General features: G+C 41.8%; 1 protein-coding gene across 5 annotated transcripts in view; it reads left to right on the top strand.

Moving 5' to 3' along the window:
- Window positions 1-21,661, top strand: part of fgfr3 (fibroblast growth factor receptor 3) — a 32,052-nt gene that overhangs the window by 968 nt on the left and 9,423 nt on the right. Inside the window, exons 2-11 of one of the 5 annotated variants that reach the window (XM_010783001.1) lie at window positions 7,808-7,931; window positions 8,066-8,256; window positions 13,399-13,543; window positions 14,173-14,345; window positions 17,464-17,609; window positions 17,897-18,018; window positions 18,638-18,790; window positions 18,881-19,071; window positions 19,649-19,771; window positions 20,824-20,894. In XM_010783001.1, coding sequence (XP_010781303.1) covers window positions 7,808-7,931; window positions 8,066-8,256; window positions 13,399-13,543; window positions 14,173-14,345; window positions 17,464-17,609; window positions 17,897-18,018; window positions 18,638-18,790; window positions 18,881-19,071; window positions 19,649-19,771; window positions 20,824-20,894 — 1,439 coding nt within the window. Of the gene's footprint in view, window positions 1-7,807; window positions 7,932-8,065; window positions 8,257-13,398; window positions 13,544-14,172; window positions 14,352-17,460; window positions 17,610-17,896; window positions 18,019-18,637; window positions 18,791-18,880; window positions 19,072-19,648; window positions 19,772-20,823; window positions 20,895-21,661 lie in introns of all 5 variants that reach the window. The other 4 variants (XM_010783003.1, XM_010782999.1, XM_010783002.1 and 1 more) reach the window with 4 other exon arrangements.

Genomic DNA, 21,661 nt, shown 5'->3' with positions numbered 1-21,661 from the left:
TATTTGTACACACTTTTAGTGCAAACATTGGTCTGTTTGCATTCAAAACATGTTTGCACTGTTGAGTCAGGTTAAGCTTTTATAAAGACAATAAGCAGCAAGTAGTGAGTTTGTATCCTCTGATATGAAAACGACATCTTCTTACTCCAGCAGAGCAAAGAGTGTGTGTCAGGCTGGTTGTTAGGGCGCTGAGATATGCTTTCTCCCCAGTGGAGGTTTGGCATTTAAAGAGTTAAATGTAATGAGATCCTGCAGCTATTAACAGTTTACAGAGATCTCCAACATCTGCTCCCAGCAGACCAACAGCAGTTGTCTCCCTCCCTCTGTCCCCACTCTCACACACACATACACACACAAATGTACACACACACACACACACACACACACACACACACACACACACACACACACACACACACACACACACCTGTCACCAGCCCTCAGGACTCTGGAGTGGCTCCTTGACAGTAACTTTTAGCATGTGAAGTATGCGTGAATTTGCTGATGATAAAGTTTGCAGCTGCATTGTTAGCATTGGATTAATCCCAGACTGACCAATCAGAGCCCTTTATTCAATCTGTTCACCAAATCACTGACTTTAATCCTAAAGAGGTCTTTTTAGCATGGAAAATGACTCACCAATGACGCATTAAAGGACATGATAAAGATATAACTGATGCAGTATTAAGATATTTTAATGTCAGCATAATGTCTCAAGAGTGCTTGTTTATTTCTCTCTGCAGCAGTAGCTATTTCATACACACATGCTATCCTATGGGACGTTACATGTATAATTAGCGAGCGATATAGCTGACTATCCACGGTAAGCCTTTACAGCGTACGTGAGGTCCAGTTGGCCTTGTAACGGTGTTGTCAGTGTGAGCTCTGACACTAAGTTGTCACCAAGCCGCCGAAACAAATTCCTGTACATTTCCCGCTCTGTATAGCTCAGCGGGTCGAGCCTAGCACCGACTGTACTGTGGGTTTAGTTCCCACTGTGGCCACCCATGCTGAAAGTGATGGCACTCTAATGGTGCCGTAAAGTATTTTGGTGTCCAACCTATTGGGACATTATATATTTGTTTCTGTATGTCAGCTTGGTGATCGATTCGGAGAGATCTTTGTTACTGCTGCTATGTCAATATGTTTTAATTTCATTATCATTTGCTTTTCTGCACACAATCAGACTCTCAACTAAAATGTTTTTGCCTTGTTGCTCTTCATGCAGAAACACATGGTCCCCCTAAATTTACTTGTCTTATTTTTGGTATGGATAAGGGTCAAGGGGTCAGTTTTTCCTAAATCACCAAATAATAAACGTTCTTTAAATACCTACCTGAATTTGCGGACATGCAAAACTGGGACTTTTAATTAACTTTCAGTACATTTAGCTTTTTTATAACTTGCATACTTAATGCTTCTAAGCGCCTTAACTTTACTTAACATTGCTGTAGCTTCGGACATCCTTATGCAATGTTTAAGTGATACGATTTTAGCTTAAAGCTTAATCTTACATAAAGAAAATCTTCTCGTTTTTTAGATATATGTGTTTCAGAGTCTAATAACTACAAATCACTGCATTAGCAACAGCGTTTCTTTAACAAATTCCTGCACATGCATCATGTCTCAAATTGATGAAGATGTAAGACTGGAGGTGGCAGTTATTGAGACATTCCTTCTGTGTATTTATCGAGATGTTACCCCAACCCCCCCCTCTCCAGTCATCCATACACCCTGTGGCCGCTGTTGGCCTTGAGGGAGGTGAACAGAGGTCACCCTCAATAGAATCGGGGTGCTGGGTGACAGACAAGCCCCCGACATGGCCTGGCTTCAGAGGGGTCAGGGGTAACGGCTTCACCCACCCCGACGTCTCAACCTCTGCTAGCCCAAGCTCCACCACCCTGCAGGAAATTAGTCCGGAACAATGGAAGTGAAGGAAATGTTGGCAATGGTGCTCAATCATTTAAAAAGTATTTCTTCAAAACTCATCAGTAAATGCACAGGCTGAAAATCAAGTCACATTAGGTTGAGTGATGTGCCTAAGACCATTACATTGTCACCTCATTTTTAACATGGTTATGATTTAGATCCTGTTGTGAGTATTCGTGCACTGCCTTTCCCAGAGAGCACCTGTCAGTCACACTGTGCACTGTGTGGCGTCTTGATTATTCATTCCTTTCTGTAGATGACCCTTTTGCTCTTCTGTCTTTGTCCTTAAAGACAAGACGGCTGCTGCTCAAATGTTCTGCCATCTGGGATTATTTCTGACATTATTCGAAAAGTGCTGTGGAAGCTGCAGGAAACATAGATTGCATTTTTTGTTCACTAGATGCTTTATTTTTTCAGACTCCAACTCATGGTTGGTCACTTTAGGCGAAAAGATACCTCAAGATCAGTTTGTATTAAGTATTCAAACACGGCTGCAGATTGAATCGTCATTGTGTTAGACAGAAAGCGATCTGTTGTCAGAGAAGACATTTTCTGTGATGCATTCAGTGTCGCCGTGTCCCTGCCCTCATCGCCCCTCCTCTCATCTTCCTGTGATGAGTTCATCTTGCAGGGCTGGAGGAAGACGGGGGGCTTCCAGAGTCCTGACAGCCTGACAATGGCCTTCTAAAGACTCTATTCCTCCAACAGGGTCCTCAAGGTGAAGCTGTCTTCCTCTGGCAGCCGTATGGAAATGACAAGATCATTTTTGATTTGACAGGCATGGTTAATTTCTGAATGAAGTGCACCGTGTCAGATTTTTTAAAGATTGGTGATGGGATGATTTGTCAGGCGTCCCTCAGGGCTGGGACAGTGTGTGTGGCTTTAAGTGACTCACTAACTGATCCATGCTGCAGCAGAAGTGAGTCCTCTCCATTCAGCACAGTGTGTCGTTGACTCTGAGTGCCTTCAGATCAGTGTGAGGGAAAGTTACTTACTGAGCGGACCATTAGGGTCCATTACCCACCTTCTTTCTGGAGTGCCTTAAAGTGGCCTTTCTGAGGATGCACTGTGTTCCTCGTTGTTCCTTGAATACATCACTTTCAACAAGGGGTTTAGTCTCATGTACAGGGCTAAAACATGTGTGAAATAGGATATACAGTATATATATAGTCTCACCAGATCCAATTGCTTTATATTGAGTAGTATTTTCTTTGTGTAAAGGAGTTTTTAAGGACCTTTCAATGACAGGTGCTGCATAGAAAGTGGTGAAAATAAGTCACTCAGTAACTCGGCTTTGTTTTCAGTTTTAATACTTTTTCACCTGCTTTAACTCAAAGGAAAGTATTATGTAAGGCATATGGAACCTAAAGTTGTCCAAGAACAAGCCACATTTAACCGTGACCTCTCCTTGATTCAGCCTGTTTCTTAAATCTATTTATATATGTTTGTAATATTGTATTATAATATTTATGTCATCTATATATACTGTTTGTTTTTTTCAGCTTCCCAGCGAAAACATTTCAGTGGCTTGTATAATCGTGGGAAAAATGCTTGTAGTTTTGAAAGAGATTAACAGCAAAGTGTATAGTACATAGTTGTATAAATATACCTCCTACAAATTTGAATCAGACAAATCCTCAGATTATCCAGCTTTACACTAGCTGTGCACTAATGTCTTCTGAGTATATGTTTTCCCATCACCACGCTAAAGGTTGTTAAGACATTCGCTTCTATCTTACATGCTTTGTAAGTCTTTTGAAATGCAACACGGAGAACTGAACGGTACGTTTGTTGAAACTAAATGACACGGTTAATAGGATGTGCGGCTCATTGGTAAAATTGGAAATTAAATTCCATCAGGGCGATGTGCCGGAGCTTTGTGCTTCTTCCCCAGACAACTGTGGTGCTCCAAGCCTCCTCCGTTATAGAGGGGCAGGGCCTAGAGGTCAAAGTGCACCTCTCTATTGAGCCATCAGATGGGAGGTGGGGAGAGGGGCGTGTCTCCAGCCCATTGAACAGGCCTGAGTCTTTGACAGCCAAAGCCAATGCTGTTGTATGCTGCCACGTATGCTGCAAGGGATTTGATTGTGTTCATGCTAAACTGCGGCGGCACAAAGCGGGACAAAAGTTGACAATGTAATTATTGTGTATCTTCTAACCCAGCGCTTAAATGATTTTTCAAACCCCATGTTGACAGGTTTCCAAGGCAGGCCTCTTTAACTGGCTTCACACTGTTACTTTTTAAGACTTTAAGCACTTTAAATCCTTGTTTTACCGTGCCAGGTTTTAACACAGCCTTGATTGTGAGTCTCTGTAGGCCGTGTAGGAATTACTACACTTTGCAAGATTATTTTTGGACTCTTTTTTAAATTCTATCACTTCCATCGTCCTTCACCTTTCTCCCCTGTCGTTTTACCCAAATACACTAGAGTTATCAAAAGACAGATTACCTTGTTTATTTGGTTTTCTGCTGCACACTCCACATTTTACGGTCTTCTCATCTTTGTTGATGCAATGCCAGGTAGAGCCAACCCCAGTCAATAGACTCACAAACTTTACCAGCGTTAATAGCCAGCCCCTAGGGTCTCTTCTATCTATTTCCTCTTTCTCCGTAGGTCAAATTAGACGGGAGCGCAGATCCGGCCGCTGCTCCGCTCTGACACAGTCATAAATTCTGGTAACTGGTTCTGACAGGGCTATTTTGCGAGGTGAAGACGGAGGGTTCGGACTATAAAGAGAGCAGAGCTTCCTGTGTTTTCCCAGACACTGCAAAAAATAAAATGTCTGCATGCGTATGAACCATTTAAGCTGGCAGTCGAGTCGTGAATTCTTTTTATGATTAACATAAATGAAAGAATCTGCCAATAGGGTGAGCTAACTTCTCTGGCAGCTTCAGTAAGGCAAGAGCAAATCTTAAAAGAAGCGGATAAATGCATTTGTTTCAAGATATATCATGCATCATAAATCAATGCAAATCCAAATCTGCTCTTTGTTCCTTTCTCCCCTGAGCAAATACTTTTTGCAGTATCAAACTCCCCTGTCCATTCCCATGGCTCGTGCCCTTCTGTAGGTTCACAGCCAAAGCCCTAAAACCTTTAAAGCCTCGTATGACTCTAACGTAAGCTCCTTTAATAATTTAATTCTGTTTGGAATCTGGCATGATTGGATGGGATAGGATTATCACGTTCGGGGACTAATGCTGCAGGTTCAACAGGGGTTAGCCAATGTAACATGGCCATTAAAGCAAGTGGCATGTATGCAGAAAATTATTAAATGTGTCAGGGGAAAGACAGAGGGGAATACGATTGGAAATGTCACTCAAAGTTAATAACTACTACACACATGTGATTCCATTTGGGTGAATGTGCAGTGGAGGAATACCTTTCTCTAGTGGTTATCAACACTTTGAGCAGCTGTGATAGTGGAGGCAGTAATAGTCCAAATTGGGGAAATAACAGGACAATGAAACTTTGCTGAAAGTGGCCACTGTTCCCGTGTGTGACAGATATAACATAATAATGGCTTATGATTACAACTTTTATATAAAGTTTTGTTGTTTTTTCTATTAAACCTTGCATAGTCTTGCTTTAAGATAAGTTAACAACAAGTCTAAGACAAAAAGCATCAACAATTGCTTATTACTTTTGGCTGGTATGCAAATTTTAACAACTGTTAATATAAAAAAAACAGCAATAAAATGTGCCCGGATACATTTTGAAGCTCTGTTTTGGGGTCTTTCCTGTTGCAGATTTGTTTTTAGTATGAAATACTCCTCTGCAGATTGTATTAGAAATACATTGAGCTAAAACAGGTTGTGACACTATGAGTAGCAACAAAGAAGATTTATTTCCTGACAGCAACCATAGTCATAAGAAGTTTAATTTACTGTAAATCAGAATCTGCACAGTTAGTACAGCTGTCAGAAGAAGTTGGATAGGCAAGCGCCTCAGAAGAAGTGAATGTACTTTCCCTTCTTTAAGTTGTCAGTGAATGAGGTTTTGTTATGATATGGAGGCCTAAATAAACCATAACTCTGATCACAGTCTCTCTCTGTTTCTGTTGGTGGTCCTGGCCTCTAAAGAGCATCGACTTCAGCTCGTATTTTACCACCTTCTTCCCTCCTCACACGTCGCCTCTTTTCTCGCCTCCCCCCCTCTCCTCGGGCTCAGCGACCGCAGCATAAGGCGTCACTCATCTGCTCATGAGAGCCGCCATTGACTTCAGTTTGACTCCCCGGCTCTGAGAGGGGTAGACTGGGTGGAGCCAGCCGCTCTCAAAAACCATTTGCCAGCGTGGAGCGGGCTGCCTGCTCAACGTTACCATGCAACTGCAGAAAGCACACACAGGCATAATATTTACACTGTTACACTATTTTCCGCATGTGCCTCCAAGAGAGAGTTAAGGAGTGTGTACTGTAAGACAGAGGGAGAAAAAGAAGGAGGGGGGGGGACGTAACCTACAAATATATACGTTCTGTGAATGGCTGGCCTCCTACCTAAACGCGTGGGGTTAAACGTTTGAGAAAACACTCTGCGTCAGCACATTTTCCTACGCAGGTGATGTTAAGTGTTCCACCCTGAAAAGCCTCTTTGTTGACATCACTCACTCCCGTCTTTAGTCATTCTGACCTCTTTCGGAGGAGTTCACTCCACGCTTGTCTCGCAGCAGTGAGCGTCTGCATGTTTCCACTCACGCCGTGGAGGTCGGCCCGCGGAGACTCTGCCAGCAGCGATGCGTAGCAGGTTCTGTGTTCTCGCTGTGCTGTGCTGCTCCCTCTCTGCCTCGGAGCAGCTTCTGAATCTGTCAAGTTATTATCTGTCTGTTTCTGCTGCCACACCTGCTTTCAATTACTACACAAAATGTACCCATCGACTCTCCGGGAGAGGATTGCTCTTGACTGGCACAGTGGAACCAATTTTAGAGGTGCAGAAGAAGAAAGAAAAGGCTGCCTGCCATCACTGATGGAAATGATTTCAAGAGACTTTCTGAGCTGTTTTTCATCAGCATAATCCCATATGAGTATTTTTTTTTATATGAATTAGTTTAAATCAAATATTTGGCATTCTTTTTTAAGGCTCCTGTCCATCTTTGTATTACAGCGTGTTGAGCAATCTTTCATATTGAGAATTACTGAATAGATCCTGTCACATTTCTTCAGGGTAAAATGATTTCTTATCAAATCTGATCCAGAGTGGACTTTCCTCTCCACACTGAATCCTTTTGATCTCAGTTGTCTGTGGGCACACCGAGATGTTTCCCATCAAGACGTTGACCATGTTTTCTGCTCATCACGTCTATCCTGCGTCAACCAGTACACAATTATTACAGAGAGTTTAAGTTGTTATACTGGTTTTTCTTTGTGGAAAGAGTGCTCATTTGTTTCTGAAAGATTTCAGCTTCATCTTGTGAATTAGTGTACAGTATTGATCTGGATCTGCTAAGTGTATCTTGGTTGCATATTTCCTAATCTTCCAAACTGCTCCCGTGTTATTCTTGTTAAGGATTATAAATCCCAAAATGTATTCAATGTATATTTCTGACTTATTCTGTATATTTCTTACAGTTTATTTTTATATTACGTACTCTATAGATTGATATCTTTCTAGCTTCTTTAATGTTATTTTTTATTCATGTGCAATGTATTTTTTACATGCTGCTGTAACACAGGATAAATAAAGTACATCTGATCTAATCTTATTAATAACCTTGACTTGATACTGCATGTTATCATAGATGGAATAATAAGCAGTCTTCTATCAGTCCGGACACACGAAGCTTACCCTGAGATTTATTGAAAAAAGAGCTCCGTGTCCTCACACATCAATCTGTGTTATGACAACAAATCCTGACATCTCCCCTCCTCTCTGCCCCCCCTCAGCTGAGACACCAGCAGTGGAGTCTGGTGATGGAGAGCGCCGTGCCGTCAGACCGGGGAAACTACACCTGTGTGGTGCAGAACAAGTACGGCGCCATCACCCACACCTACCAACTGGATGTGCTCGGTAAACAGCCCTCACTCATTTACTCTGCTTCTGTAAACAAGGAATACATTAAAATGCGCTAAAAACACACCAGAGAGAAGTTTCTACAGCATAACTCCCAAGCATGACTAATGACTCCGTGCTTTCTCCAACAGAGCGCTCCCCCCACAGACCCATCCTGCAGGCCGGCCTCCCAGCCAATCAGTCGGTGGTGGTGGGCAGCAACGTGGAGTTTCACTGTAAGGTGTACAGCGACGCCCAGCCGCACATCCAGTGGCTCAAACACATCGAGGTCAACGGCAGCCGCTACGGCACCGACGGCGTTCCCTACGTCAACATCCTGAAGGTGGGTCTGCGGCACACACCTCTAATGAGCACCGGCCGGGAGCACAGCAGCACTTTATGATAATTTCACTCATCATTAATCCCTCCTAAATGTCTCATGTAATGAGTTTTACAGTAGGAGGGTCTGCAGGGCCCGCAGGCTCTTTTCACTGCAGCGTATAATTGAAGAGCTTGAAGGAAAAGCCTCACCTGCACTTACTGCAGCATACTGTATAGAGAAAACGTTCACTCATTAACCAAAAAACATGACCGTAAAGCACACTACAGATTTTCTGATCGTGGCACCTGCACTGCTTCAGTTTTGACAGGAGATCATGCATTTTAACACCTACTTGCAGCACTGTCCTGAATAATGTAGGCAACTCGTTTATGTAGATTAAATTAAATTCATTCATTAAAGCTGGAATTTTTTCTTTTGATTTCCATAGCAGGACCACAACAGGATTACCAACATGATAAATGTCAATAATTGTATATATTTACATTTCTTAAAAATGTATTTCATCAGATATGTGTTACGTTAAAAGTCCTGAACTTTACTTATTGGATTTAAAAACAAATAATAGGAGAAACAAAAACATAAACAGCTTTATTTCGATTTTCTGCAAGATTAGCCAAAGGGCAAACTAAAGAAGGAAAATGTCAGAAGACAAAACAAACAAAAGCTAACATTTATGATATAGGAGCACCCTTAAAAAAGCCTTAATCCTCGTTAAAGGTCACATTTTTAGGCTAGACCTGCTTCAATCAACTTCGATTGATTGGTGTTGTTGATTGAACCCGATGTGTTCACTTTTTCCTAGAATGAACTCTTCAATTATACATACACAAGTTTGCGAAAGAGTTTCTCTATCTGACCTTTATCTATATATTGATTTTGCATTAATCTGATAAGTGTTTTTGGGTAAACTTTTCAGATGTTTTATCATATATGTTTTGTTTGTCTGCAGCCTCTAAGGTTGTCCTGGAGCTGCATCTTGTTGCCCTTTTTAAAAGGCATTTCTCAATCCCAAGCACTCCCTTGTGAAATAAAGGTTAAATAAACACAGTGGGGAAGGCGACAGATAGACTTAGGAGGGCTTGCTCCTGCTAAAGAGAAACTGCTGGAGGTCTCATCACCTCTTCAGGCTGTGTTGGTGTTCAAGAATAGAGTAGAAAGCATTCCTCACCGAGGAGGACACCACCCTAAACCCACTGCGAGGCGTGTTTTTATTTTATTTGGGGTGAACAGAGGAAGACTCCCATCGAAAAAAAGGCCTTTTGCTTTCTTATTTTGCGTCTCCCTTCTTCTTATTTTTTGCCTCTCAAGAGAGCGAGGGAATAAAACAAACATCTGGTTTGGACTAAGTTAACTGCCGTGGTGGCGGCAACACAGGGAGAGAGACGGGCTCTGTTAACCGGCGCTGCCGTCAGATGTGCTGCGTCGCGTGGTTTGAGGAGGAGGAGGAGGAGGAGGAGGAGAGAGGGAAGAGGCACCCAAAAAAGCCATGGAAAAAATGAGTGAAGGAATACAAGGAAGGGCAAAGTCAGCAGGGAGAGGGAATGTGGGACAGAGCGGTGGGTAAAGATGGAGAGGCAGAGACAGAAGGAATGAGAGAGAAATAAATAAGAAGGGGTGAAACAGAAACACGAGCAGGGAGAAAGAGACAGAAAAATAACAAAGGGAGAGAAGCAGGAGACATGAAATCAGCAACATAACATCTATTCCTAAAAGATGGATTGAGCTTTCAAACAAAGGTTTACTTTATTCAGCAGTGACTTGAAGCGAGTTAAAAAATAATGATATCAAGGTAGAAGAGAGTACTCAGTTATACACCTGGCTGCATCAATGATGGATTATTTTGCTGTTGAAGCCTTAATTAATAACCTTCATGCGCACAAGGGACGCTCATCGCCCCAGCAGATCCTGGCTTCATAATCTGTTTCAGAAAATCATTTACTAGAAAGAATTTAAAATATATTTATAATGTGAACGGTTGGCACCAAAGTAGAAGGTTATTTGTGTGAAATATATCAAGGAAAACACATTAAACATGGCGTTAGAGGAACCACCTCAACTCTAAGGAACAGTTTGAAATATGTTTAATCAAGTGTATTGCCATGGTAGCTGACAGTCAGTTAGCTTAGCGTAGCATAGGAACTGAAAAAAGCTATCCTGGATCTGACTAAAGGTAAAAAAATATAGCAGCACCTCTAAAGCACACTAATTAAATGTTTAACTTTTCCTTTAAAAGGCTCTTATTCACAGTATTTAGCTAAATTAAACTACCAGAATGAGCTATTAAACACTTACATTAAAGTAAATATCCTTTTGATAAAGCTTCTAAGTAAAAAAGTGATCAGGACGTCATCAGCCCTGTTGACAGTGTTATTCAAATGTTTTCTAGATCAGATTACCGTCGCGACTTTAAAAAAAAAAAAGTGACTCAAACAAGAGAGAAATGAGGGAGGAGAGACGGGGAGAAAGAGGAGGAGGGAGACAGGCCGAGAGAAAGAGGGGGGGGGAAAGCAAGCCTAGACCGCGGCTCCACGCTCTATTTTCGACTACCACATAATTGAAACAGTATTTACTGAGATCTGTGTGTGCCTCTCTCTACACTCTCACCACATTTCATTCAGACTCTCAGCGACATCTCATGTGTGGCATACACCGTATAACTTAAATACAGCTGGGGGGGGGGTCATGCATGATTTTATATTTTTTGAGAAATGCCTGAATCGCTCTTTTGATGCCTGGAAAAAGAGTTAACGATTAGCGGCTCGGCCCAGCGTGGGGAGGGGAGAGGGAGGGCGTCTGGAGCCGAGCCCTGGATGTTCATTAAGCAACCATAAAACATGATATGTTTTCTCCTTTATGTGCTTAGCCCGTTTAATTATTCATCTGCAGTTTCTCTAACGGAGTGCCTGTCACGAGCAATGTGTGTGTGAGCAAGTCTAAGTGTGTGTTAAGGAACGTAGCGCACACGTTTCGGTGAGATTGACATATTGTAATGCCTTTAATCTCCAAATAGACAGTTAGATGGTGTGTATGTGTTTCATGCTTTTAAGCTCGCAAACTGGCACTGTGTGTGTATATATGTGTGTGTGTGTTTTCTCCAGGTTTGCATCTATGTTCTCTACATGTGTTCTTGCAGGAATTTGCTGTAAAGGCCTCACCGTGCCTCTGCATTTTCCCTTTACAGAGTTTTGACAGTAGACAAACTGAGGCCCACAGTAAGTTGAAACTGTCCAACGTGACAGAGGGAAATGCCGGGAAGTACTGGTGTCGCGCCTCAAACTTTGTAGGCAGGTCGGAAAACGCTTTCTGGCTCATGGTGCACAAACCAGGTAAATCCTGAACTCCGAAGGACTGCCACCTCAGCACATTTGATGCTATGCTGTGTCTCCTCCTCTCTGCGGGGCTCTTCTCGGTTGTGGGTTTGATAGACTTACTGGCTTGCTAATAGCACAACACACACACACACACACACATACACACATACACACGCACATTGCCCTGCTGGGATTTGAGTTTATATGCTCACATTGTGTTAGTTAGTATCCCCTTTAACATCCCAGATCAATAAGAAAACACACCTTTTTTAATCACTGCGACAAAAAAAAAACAGATCTACACACACTTGAGCTAACTGACACACACATACACACACACACACACACACTATTTCCTCTGCTAGGAATTAAGTTTATATTCTCCCATTCTGTTAGTTAGTAGCTCCGATCCATTTTAACATCCAGTGCCACTTTGTCTTCCTCCCCGATCAATAACAAACACACCTTTTAAATTACTGCGACAAAAAAAAAGTCTCCCGCTCTCCGACCCTCCACTTTTACACACACATGCATATATAAAACCCCATGTAAAAAAAAAAAGACTCAAAAACCAAACACACAGTGGTATTGATTTCACTGAGAGTGCATTCTCCAGTTGTATTAATGTGCCCTTATATGAGAGACTGCAGCAGGACTCTGATTCATGACTGGGTCTGGATGTCACTGTTCATTACTGAGGCCTTGGGAGTAAGAGACCCCCACCACCAAACCCCCTACAAAGCCACATCAGACACTGGTTTGAAACTCCCCCACTGGTCATCGCACTAACCATTAGTCAAAGGGGAAAAGCCACAACAGCAGGGACTTCATTTTAGAGTAATTTCAAGGTTATTTATAATTGATCATACTGTGTCTTTAGTGGTTGTAAGTGTTTGTCCTTTTAATACTAAACATATGTTTGTTAAGCTTAAAAATGTTTATATTATTTCTTATGTAAGTGAACAAAAATCTTGGACAAGCTATTCACGGTAGTTCATTTCAATTCCATTTTACATAAAAGCAATAGGCCCAGAGTCGATCCTTGAGGTACTCCTAGAAGAAAAGACTTAAAGTTTAAAAGATAAAAATGCATATAGCTAAAAAACATTGAAAAATAACATCTTATATTCCAAGTTTGATGTTGCCGTTACACCATTGAGCTGCCGTAATTGCTGGTGAAGGGATCTGCTTTGCTTTGGTGCCAGGCAGAATTTAAGCTGGTTTGATTTGAACTCACTCGTGTTTAAGCAGCAAATAAGAGAAAACTATCAATCTCCATTGTCTGTTGCAAAGTGTAACGTCTTAAATAAGTATTGTTTTGATAGTGAGAGTTAAATGAATGGTTTCCTAAATAAGGGATAACATCTGGCATTGGGGTAAGAGTATCAAAAACAGTTTTCAATATAATTCAACATGTTACAAAACCTTTTTACCAGTTTCTTGTAAGAAGCCAGAATAAAGCACATTGTTTCAAATTCTTGGAACTAGTTAATTCAAAACTTTTCTTGCTGCAATGTCAAAAATTTTCATTTTCAGATCTTAAAAGACTACTTTGATGAGAAGGATATGTTTCGCAGTGTGACAACTTTCAGGTTGTGTGTGGATTTAGATTAAACCAGCAGGCTTTTTTCGCAGCTTGGTGACGGTGCAGCTTGGGTGTTTTTCAGGTGTTGGTGTCAGCAGAAGAAAAGCAGCACTGCCTTCAAATCCGTACTCGTGTCCTTTCCTGCAGGGTGTATTTGGTGTTTCCTCTAAGAAGCTTTGGGCTCATGATATCTCTTCTCTTTCTTCTCTCCTTCCATCTTTTTACCCCCTCTCTGATCCTCCACAGACGGCCGGTATTAACACTACAGATAAGGAGCTAGAGGTTCTCTTCTTGAGCAATGTGTCTTTTGAGGATGCTGGCGAGTACACTTGTCTGGCAGGGAACTCTATCGGCTATGCTTACCACTCTGCCTGGCTGACGGTGATTCCAGGTATATTCCTCTTCTCTCCGCGGGTCTTTTGTCGTCCATTTCTTCCACCTTAAATGTTTAAAAACTCCCTGAAATTGTGATTGCTACTGTACTTTGCTTTTGCTTTTCTCAGTAGCACAATCGTTCATTTTTTGATGTAATTATCGTACATTATGAAAGATTGTTACTTGTTGGCGCACTTTAAACGCACTAGAACTGTGTCATTGCCCCCTTTCATTGCATGAGCAGAACATGCAATCTAGCCTCCATTGAAAGGAGCTTTTTAATCGGGGCAGATCATCTGTTTAAATGTCTCGAGGCAATTTAAAGACATTTTTGTTTTGTGAGATGTTCAACACAGTAATTACCTCCCTGCGAAGAAGCATTTCACAGGTGCAATTACCTGCTGCAGAATGAAACTACAAGCTGACTGATCTGTTACTGTTTGATTTATAGATCTTATTCATACAAAATAAATAACGTTGTGAAGTGTGCTACTAAGCAAAGCAACATTTCTCTTCAATCAATAAGAAGTCATTTTTGCTAAGGTTAGATTTGGATAACAAAAGTGTAAGAAAAGTTGTTAGCATTATTCAGTGCTTGTATTTTTTCTGACATCCCATGTTTCTGACCTCCTCCTGCCAAAGCAGTTAGCGCTGAAAAGGAGGACTACTACGCAGACATCCTCATCTACGTGACGGGCTGCGTGCTCTTCATCCTCGCCTTGGTCATCGTCGTGCTTTGCCGCATGAGGATGACGACACAGAAGACGCTGCCAACGCCACCCGTGCAGAAACTGTCAAAGTTCCCCCTTAAGAGACAGGTAACAGAAAGTAGATACAAGATTCGAACACACTTTCCCCCCTCTTTTTCTACCTGTCTGTTTAGTTTAGCTTTTAGCTTAACTTGTAATAACTTTGCTCCAGTAAGATGAAATAATGAGCAAATTAGGCCTTCTTCTCCCACTAAACATATTCCCTTAACAATTCAAGACAGTGCAGGACCCTGTTTAACACTCACATTGCATCAGATGCTGTTTTCAGCAGCAACATCTAGATTACTTTAATAGTCAGGGAATGAGTAACATATTTAACCCAAGGAAGCACCAGGAAATAGCTATGGAGAGTTGTGGAAATATAAAGTAATATTAGTCAGTAAGTATATCAGTGCCACGTTGAGAAACCTGCAGAAGAGGCGTGTGGTGCAGTGGGTTGAGTGTTGTCGTTGGGATCAGGGGGTCAGGTTCAAACCCCACTGCAGTCAGCATGTCGTTGTGTCCCTGAGACACTTCACCCCAAATTGCTCCTGTGGGGATTGCCCACAGTATTGAGTATGTAAGTCGCTTTGGATAAAAGTGTCTAACAACATGTAATGTAAGAGTGTCTTTTTGCAATTTCTGTCTTTGAAATCTCGGTAATTCTCCAAGAAGAATGGCGTACAGCTCAGGACTCACCCAAGCTCAGAGTATAAATCGAGAACGTTATTGTGCGTCTATCTGCCTCTGGTTTGATGACGTTGTGCGGACGCTGGAAGGCATCACTCTGCTGACATGTGTTCACATTTATTTTGGAGCAGATTCAGCTCAGGGGTATTTATGCCCTCGTGTGACTGTCAGTGTTAGTTTTAGATTTCACTCCTTGTAATGCACACTCGGCCCTCAACTGTTTGGCGAGAAACATCAAGTGGAGCAGCTGCATCGCCACAGACGGCAGAAGGCTTCACGGCATTGTCTCTCGGGAGTTCAGGATGAACCGCGATCAAATCCGAGTCAAATCCAAGTCCAAACAGAACTAGGACAAGATAAATCGAGGCCTGTTCAAAACCAAAATAGGAAATAAACGAAAGTCTTGAGGATTTTAGGAAATGTCCAACAAAGGCAAAGTGCTTTTTAAAATCTGGCTGGAGATCCTTATCTGGCTCTCCACATTAATGAATGAACCTTCATCCTCATCTTCACCTCTATTCAATGCGCTTAACTCTCATCAAAGGACTTTCATCTGTGCCACTGATCGCTGTTTTATAGATTGGATTAAATATACTCTATTGATCCCAATTTGGGAAATGATTTTGTCACAGCAGCATCTAGACAAGTGTATTGCACTTGAATTGAAAATTACACTAAATAGAAAATAAACTCTATCTCTATTGAATCAGAATATTAAAACACATATTTTATTTGCAGGCCAGCCTACAACTGAGAAAATGTCAACGCTGTATACTATTAACAATATTAGTTAGCAAAGTAATTACAGTTTTAAATTACATTCAAACGCATGCGGTACAGTGTGAAAACATAACGTCTTCAGGCAGTGCAGAGTGACTCTTTCTTTGGGTTCTTGCAACCTTTGTGATCCAGAAAGTCGTCTATCTCGCATTTGCACTGTGGATGCATATAACGAGTTTCTCCACCCTGCTCCACCCTGCTGGAGTCTCTCAGTCACTGTGTTGTTCTGTGTGAGCTCCAGCTTTCCTGCTCCATAATTGAAGGGTTGTGCTCCTCAAATTGCAAAAAGATCAATTTTTAGAAAGGAAAATAGTACCTGAAAGTCATAACACAGTTCTTGGAAAACAAACACGGCGGTTACAAGTCAGGATTTAGCTGGAAAGTTTAAAAATAAACCATATTTCTTATTATACCTTCCATAACAGCAGGTTATAGTTGGTACTGTAAGACGCTCTAATTGTAACCTCTAAATCGTTCTGTTCCTCTACCTTTATATACATGCTCTTATAAGGTAGTGCATTGAAAGGCCTTATTGCATTTCTCTGTAATCTTTGCTTCGTTTTTGTAAAGCTAATCTCCCGGTTCTCTCCTTTCTTTTTCATAACTCTAAGTAAATCTCCCATAAACCCCCTGGCATGTTCTATCAGATATTACTTTTCATGCCTCTGAAAACTGTGGTCGGGCTGTTTTTTGTTTAAGCTTCACAGCATTTTTCTCATTTTGCTCCGAGAAGTTTACGAAGGGGTCTGGTAAGTGGACATGTTTGTTTGAGGACCCCACCTGAAGCGGCCAAGCTGGCAGACACAAACAGATTCATCAAAAGTCCTCCCCCCCCCCCCCCCCTCAACCCCCCTCAGCAGTCAGATAAATGGTGGTGGGATGACGGGCCCGCGGGCTTGGCAGCAGTTTGGAAATGGCTCTGGCTGATGGATGGAGACGTCCATGCCACCTCACGCTCGCCCACCTCTGCTCCCTCCTTCATTCGTCTTTGTTTCCGCCTGCTTCCTCCTGCACTGCCACGGGCCGGCTGTTTGTAAAAGTCACCGCCAGTGTCAGAGGCTGTTTCTCAGAAAAACTCAGAGCTGCCGAATGAGCTCTGACTTTGGTCCTGAGATACGGGACGTTTGCAGTCTGTCATTACCGAAAAATCATTCCATCTTAAAGTTACTCAATAATTAATGCAGTTTTTAAATGTGATTACTTGTTGAAGTTTAAATGGAGGTTAACTCAAAACATTCAAAAACGTTAATATTTTACTATTTAAAAAATGTTGTTTTAGTTATTATTTCAATTTCTGGGTTATTGGCCCCTTATAAAACCAATAAGACTTTTAAAAAAAAATGGAAAAATGCAATGGCATTAGATTAACTTTAAAATAAGTATTTTTCATATACTTGTATTGAATAAGATAATCTTGGCATATTCATAGAAAAACTGAGAATTTTGTTATATTTTGTGATCCAAAGACTTGATCCACTGAAATATTACCCATAATCATAAATATTTATATGTTTTTACCTCATTAAAACTACTATCCAGTTTAAGATTTGATGCTAACTTAAACGTTCATATCAAGGTTATTATACTTTAATAAAATATTCAGTTTTGATTCAGAGGTCGTGTAAGGCTTCCTCTTTCCCCTCTGTCTGTTTGTTTTAACACTCATCATCTCGTCCTGTTCAGAGTCTATAACAGTCTGTCTTTTGCACCCAAGCAGGTGTCCTTGGATTCTAACTCCTCCATGAACTCCAACACCCCGCTGGTGCGGATCGCCCGCCTCTCCTCCAGCGACGGACCGATGCTGGCCAACGTCTCGGAGCTGGAGCTGCCCTCCGACCCCAAATGGGAGTTTCCTCGCACACGGTAAGAAAAATGCTTCCACGGATCTACATTCATCACTGTTGTCTAGACGCCTGTTAGAAAGAAAGAAACACGGTGCTTGCGTTGTGGCTTTTTTCACACTGCCTAGCCACATATTTCACAGCTGTCCTTAAAACATCATGCGCTGCGCTGTGAAAACATCTGAGCCGCATTTCATCAAGGACACCGTCCTCCTCGCTTATCCAGAAATAAACAATAAATATGAGAAAACCCTCCTCACTGCCAGCAGCAGAACTCAAAGCTCTAAGAATGTCTTTCTTGTGTTTCAGGCTGACTCTGGGCAAACCTCTGGGCGAGGGATGCTTCGGGCAGGTGGTGATGGCCGAGGCTATCGGCATCGACAAAGAGAAGCCCAACAAGCCGCTGGATGTTGCTGTGAAGATGCTGAAAGGTTAGTTAGTGAACCTCTCTGTTTTGATCTTTGTACACATATGAATTAGCTTTGTCTGGTGTCATGCTTATTCTCAAACTTAAGTCTGCTTAATTAAGGGATAATGTGCAGTTTCATTAATGACTGCATCGCTGCAAATTATCCTACTTATTACACGGTTAAATATTAAATTAACCATTGACTTGACTCACAATATTGATTTACAAATAATTGTATTGATATAAAATAATTGTAAAAGCAACATAACTTAAAATGACGGCAGCACTGATTGAGGTTTTCTGTAACTGTCCAAATCTGTTCAAGTTTTCCGTGTCAGAGCCCATACTGTGTTCTTGTTAATGTTTACTTCCTGTCTGTCTTCTTCTTCTGTTCCTTTTAGTGTTTACTTCCTGTCTGTCTTCTTCTGTTCCTGTTAGTGTTTACTTCCTGTCTGTCTTCTTCTTCTGTTCCTGTTAGTGTTTACTTCCTGTCTGTCTTCTTCTTCTGTTCCTGTTAGTGTTTACTTCCTGTCTTCTTCTGTTGATTTCTGCGCTGCTTTTCTTTGCTTTACTGTAAAAAACAATGAATGAACCTATGACAACAATGAATGACTTATTATCCTTTGTCCCCGTGGATAAAGTGCCTCATCATGGGTTCTTTATTCCTTTTCTGTTTTCCTCAGATGACGCCACGGATAAAGACTTGTCAGACCTGGTGTCGGAGATGGAGATGATGAAGATGATTGGAAAACACAAAAATATTATCAACCTGCTGGGAGCGTGCACACAGGACGGTGAGACCACAGCGCATTACAGAGGAGATCACTAACACAATATATGAAGTGTTGTGCTGAAAGTGACCCTGTGCTGTGTGTTGCGTTCAGGGCCTCTGTACGTCCTGGTGGAGTACGCCTCTAAGGGCAACCTGAGGGAGTACCTGCGGGCGAGGCGGCCGCCGGGCATGGACTACTCCTTCGACACCTGTAAGATCCCCGACGAGCAGCTCACCTTCAAAGACCTCGTGTCCTGCGCCTACCAGGTGGCCCGAGGCATGGAGTATCTCGCCTCGCAGAAGGTCAGCCGCCATGACGCTGTGTTTTCTAATGCTGATAGACAAATGCTGTTTCAGTGAGCTGAGTATCTGTGCCTGGAGGAATGCTAATCCTAAGAAAATACAGAAATTAGAAAAAAAATGTGGTTTCAATCAAAAAAACAATGTATATCTTACACTGCACTGTAACTTTTATATTTATGTTATACCTGTCTTAATCTATTTTAGCTTGTTATAAATTATTTGTGTTAAATAAGAATGAGTAACAAGTATGGTTAGGGTTAGCCAAGAATTAGGTTTAGGGTTAGCTAAAATGAGAGGAAACATTTTGACAACACTTTGAAGGTCGTAACCACGGTTAGGAATTTTTTGTATTAAAGTTCAGAGTTTCAAACATAAAAAAACAGTTACAGGAGAAAATGACTGCGCAGCTGCTTTAAAAAGAGACAATGTCACAGTTTAAAGTTTCAAGGTTGTTGGTTAGGATGCTGTTTGAGTTGTCAGACAATGGTACACTCCTCCAATTGTAGGAGAATGTGTCTGCGTCTGTGCAATTTGTTGTGTGGCCGTGTGTTTGATGCGTTTCTTCTTCCTCCCTCAGTGTATCCACAGAGACTTGGCAGCCAGAAACGTCCTTGTGACAGAGGACAACATTATGAAGATTGCCGACTTCGGTCTCGCCAGAGATGTGCACAATATAGACTACTACAAAAAGACCACAAACGTGAGTGTCATTCTTGAATGCCTCTTTGTCAGAAAGAAAATAGAAATTGCTAATTATTTTAAGCTTTACCTTGCACAAAGAGAAGGGATTGTGAGATCAGGGATATTTTGCCAAACCATAAATATTCTGCAGCTCTTAAAATAAATAGTTTGTCTGATTTAATATTATTATGTTATAGAAAATGGATTGTCTATCAGAACTTCAATAACTTTAACAACCTTTTAGAGCAGGGGTGTCAAACTCAAGGCCCGGGGGCCAAATCCGGCCCGCAACTTCATTTAATGTGGCCCCACAAGAGCTCTGAAAGAATATAATACGTTTATTATACGGTTACATGTCGATTTACAGAAGCACGTTGCCCATAAACTAAATGTCCCACAATGCATCTCAAATATGAATTTTGTTCAGAATTTGACATTTGTGCTTCAAAATTTCACTTTTTTTTACATTTTCAGTTTTTTTCCAGAATTTGGCTTTTAAAAAAATATCATTTTGTGACATTCTCACTGGAGAGACTTCCAATTATTTGCCCTAGACTTCTGCTTTCAGATGTAGTTAATTATGAAATTATTACCCTATCCCATAATAATCCAATGCAGAGGCAATAATGTAATATAATACATACGTTTATATATATTAAATATTTATATATGAATTTTTATAAAGTCTTAAAGTTACAACCGGCCCTTTGAGTGCAACCATAATGCTGATGTGGCCCGTGATGAAATGTAGTTTGACACCCCTGTTTTAGAGGAATTTATTCTCAATAAAATGAAAACAAACAAACTTTTTATTTATAAATTAGATTTCCAAGCATGTAGAGGCCATAAGAGTTCAGTTTACCAAGCTGGATGAGTTATAAAAAAACACTCATATTCTAAAAACTTTAAACCTTGTAAATGAATGTGGCTTATAAGACAGGCGGGCCGAAGTTCAAGGTGTCACGGCAGGACGGAGCCGAACTCTGTGATTTTGGGTCCATGTTTTTGGGTCTGCTCTGTACAGAATGGTTCTGCTGACCGAGCGGTTCTGTTGTGCCTCTGTTGTTGCAGGGTCGTCTCCCCGTGAAATGGATGGCTCCGGAGGCTCTGTTCGACCGGGTCTACACGCACCAGAGCGATGTGTGAGTTTGCACAAACCAGCCGTCACATGCCTCCAGCCCACTCATGTGGAGCTGCTGTACACTGAAGGAATCCGGGTGTTGAAATATCGTGACTGAGCGCGTTAGCATCAAAAGTCTGAGTTTGTGCGTGTGAATATGGAACCATAGCGTTCCCTTACCAAATATCTGCTGCTCGCTGTCATCTGCACTCACTTGATAATCCTGAGCTTCTTGTGGCTCCGCATTCCTCGCTGCGTTTGTTCTCTAATCTCCCTCTGGACATCAGAGGGAGACAGAAACACAACAGAGCCTCGACAACTTACTGTTGTTTTGTCAGCGCAAATCCAGAGAACAGAGGCAGATAAGAGGGTCAATGGATTTACCACGTTTTATACGAGTAAATCCAATCCGTGGATGTATCACAAGTTGTTTTTCCGCATCGGTTCAAAGGTAGACAAACGCAACCTCTGATTGCTCCTGCCTGGAGAATAAAGGCGCGATTAGGAGAGGAGGTCACAAAGTCAATCTGTGTTGCAGTAGCCGAACCCCCCCCCCCCCAAGCTAAAAACGCTCCTCGCCAGACGCTGTGTCCCCAGCACAGCCATCCAAGCCAAACACGGGCCCCTGTCAACACGGGCTCGCTGTGTGATTACACTAGACTGGGAACAAGCCGAGAGGAGAGTCCGCCCGCTCTGTTGATTCAGCAGGTCTGCATTACAGTCAGTCCAGCCGCCAAACCTCCTCCTCCCTTTATACAGTAGTCACTCCGCAGCCAGTTTACTCTCACA

Source organism: Notothenia coriiceps, unplaced genomic scaffold, assembly GCF_000735185.1.
Source record: "Notothenia coriiceps isolate Sejong01 unplaced genomic scaffold, NC01 NC01_scaffold00024668, whole genome shotgun sequence".
Taxonomy (NCBI): Eukaryota; Metazoa; Chordata; class Actinopteri; order Perciformes; family Nototheniidae; genus Notothenia; species Notothenia coriiceps.
This window is presented reverse-complemented; position numbering and strand designations above follow the sequence as displayed.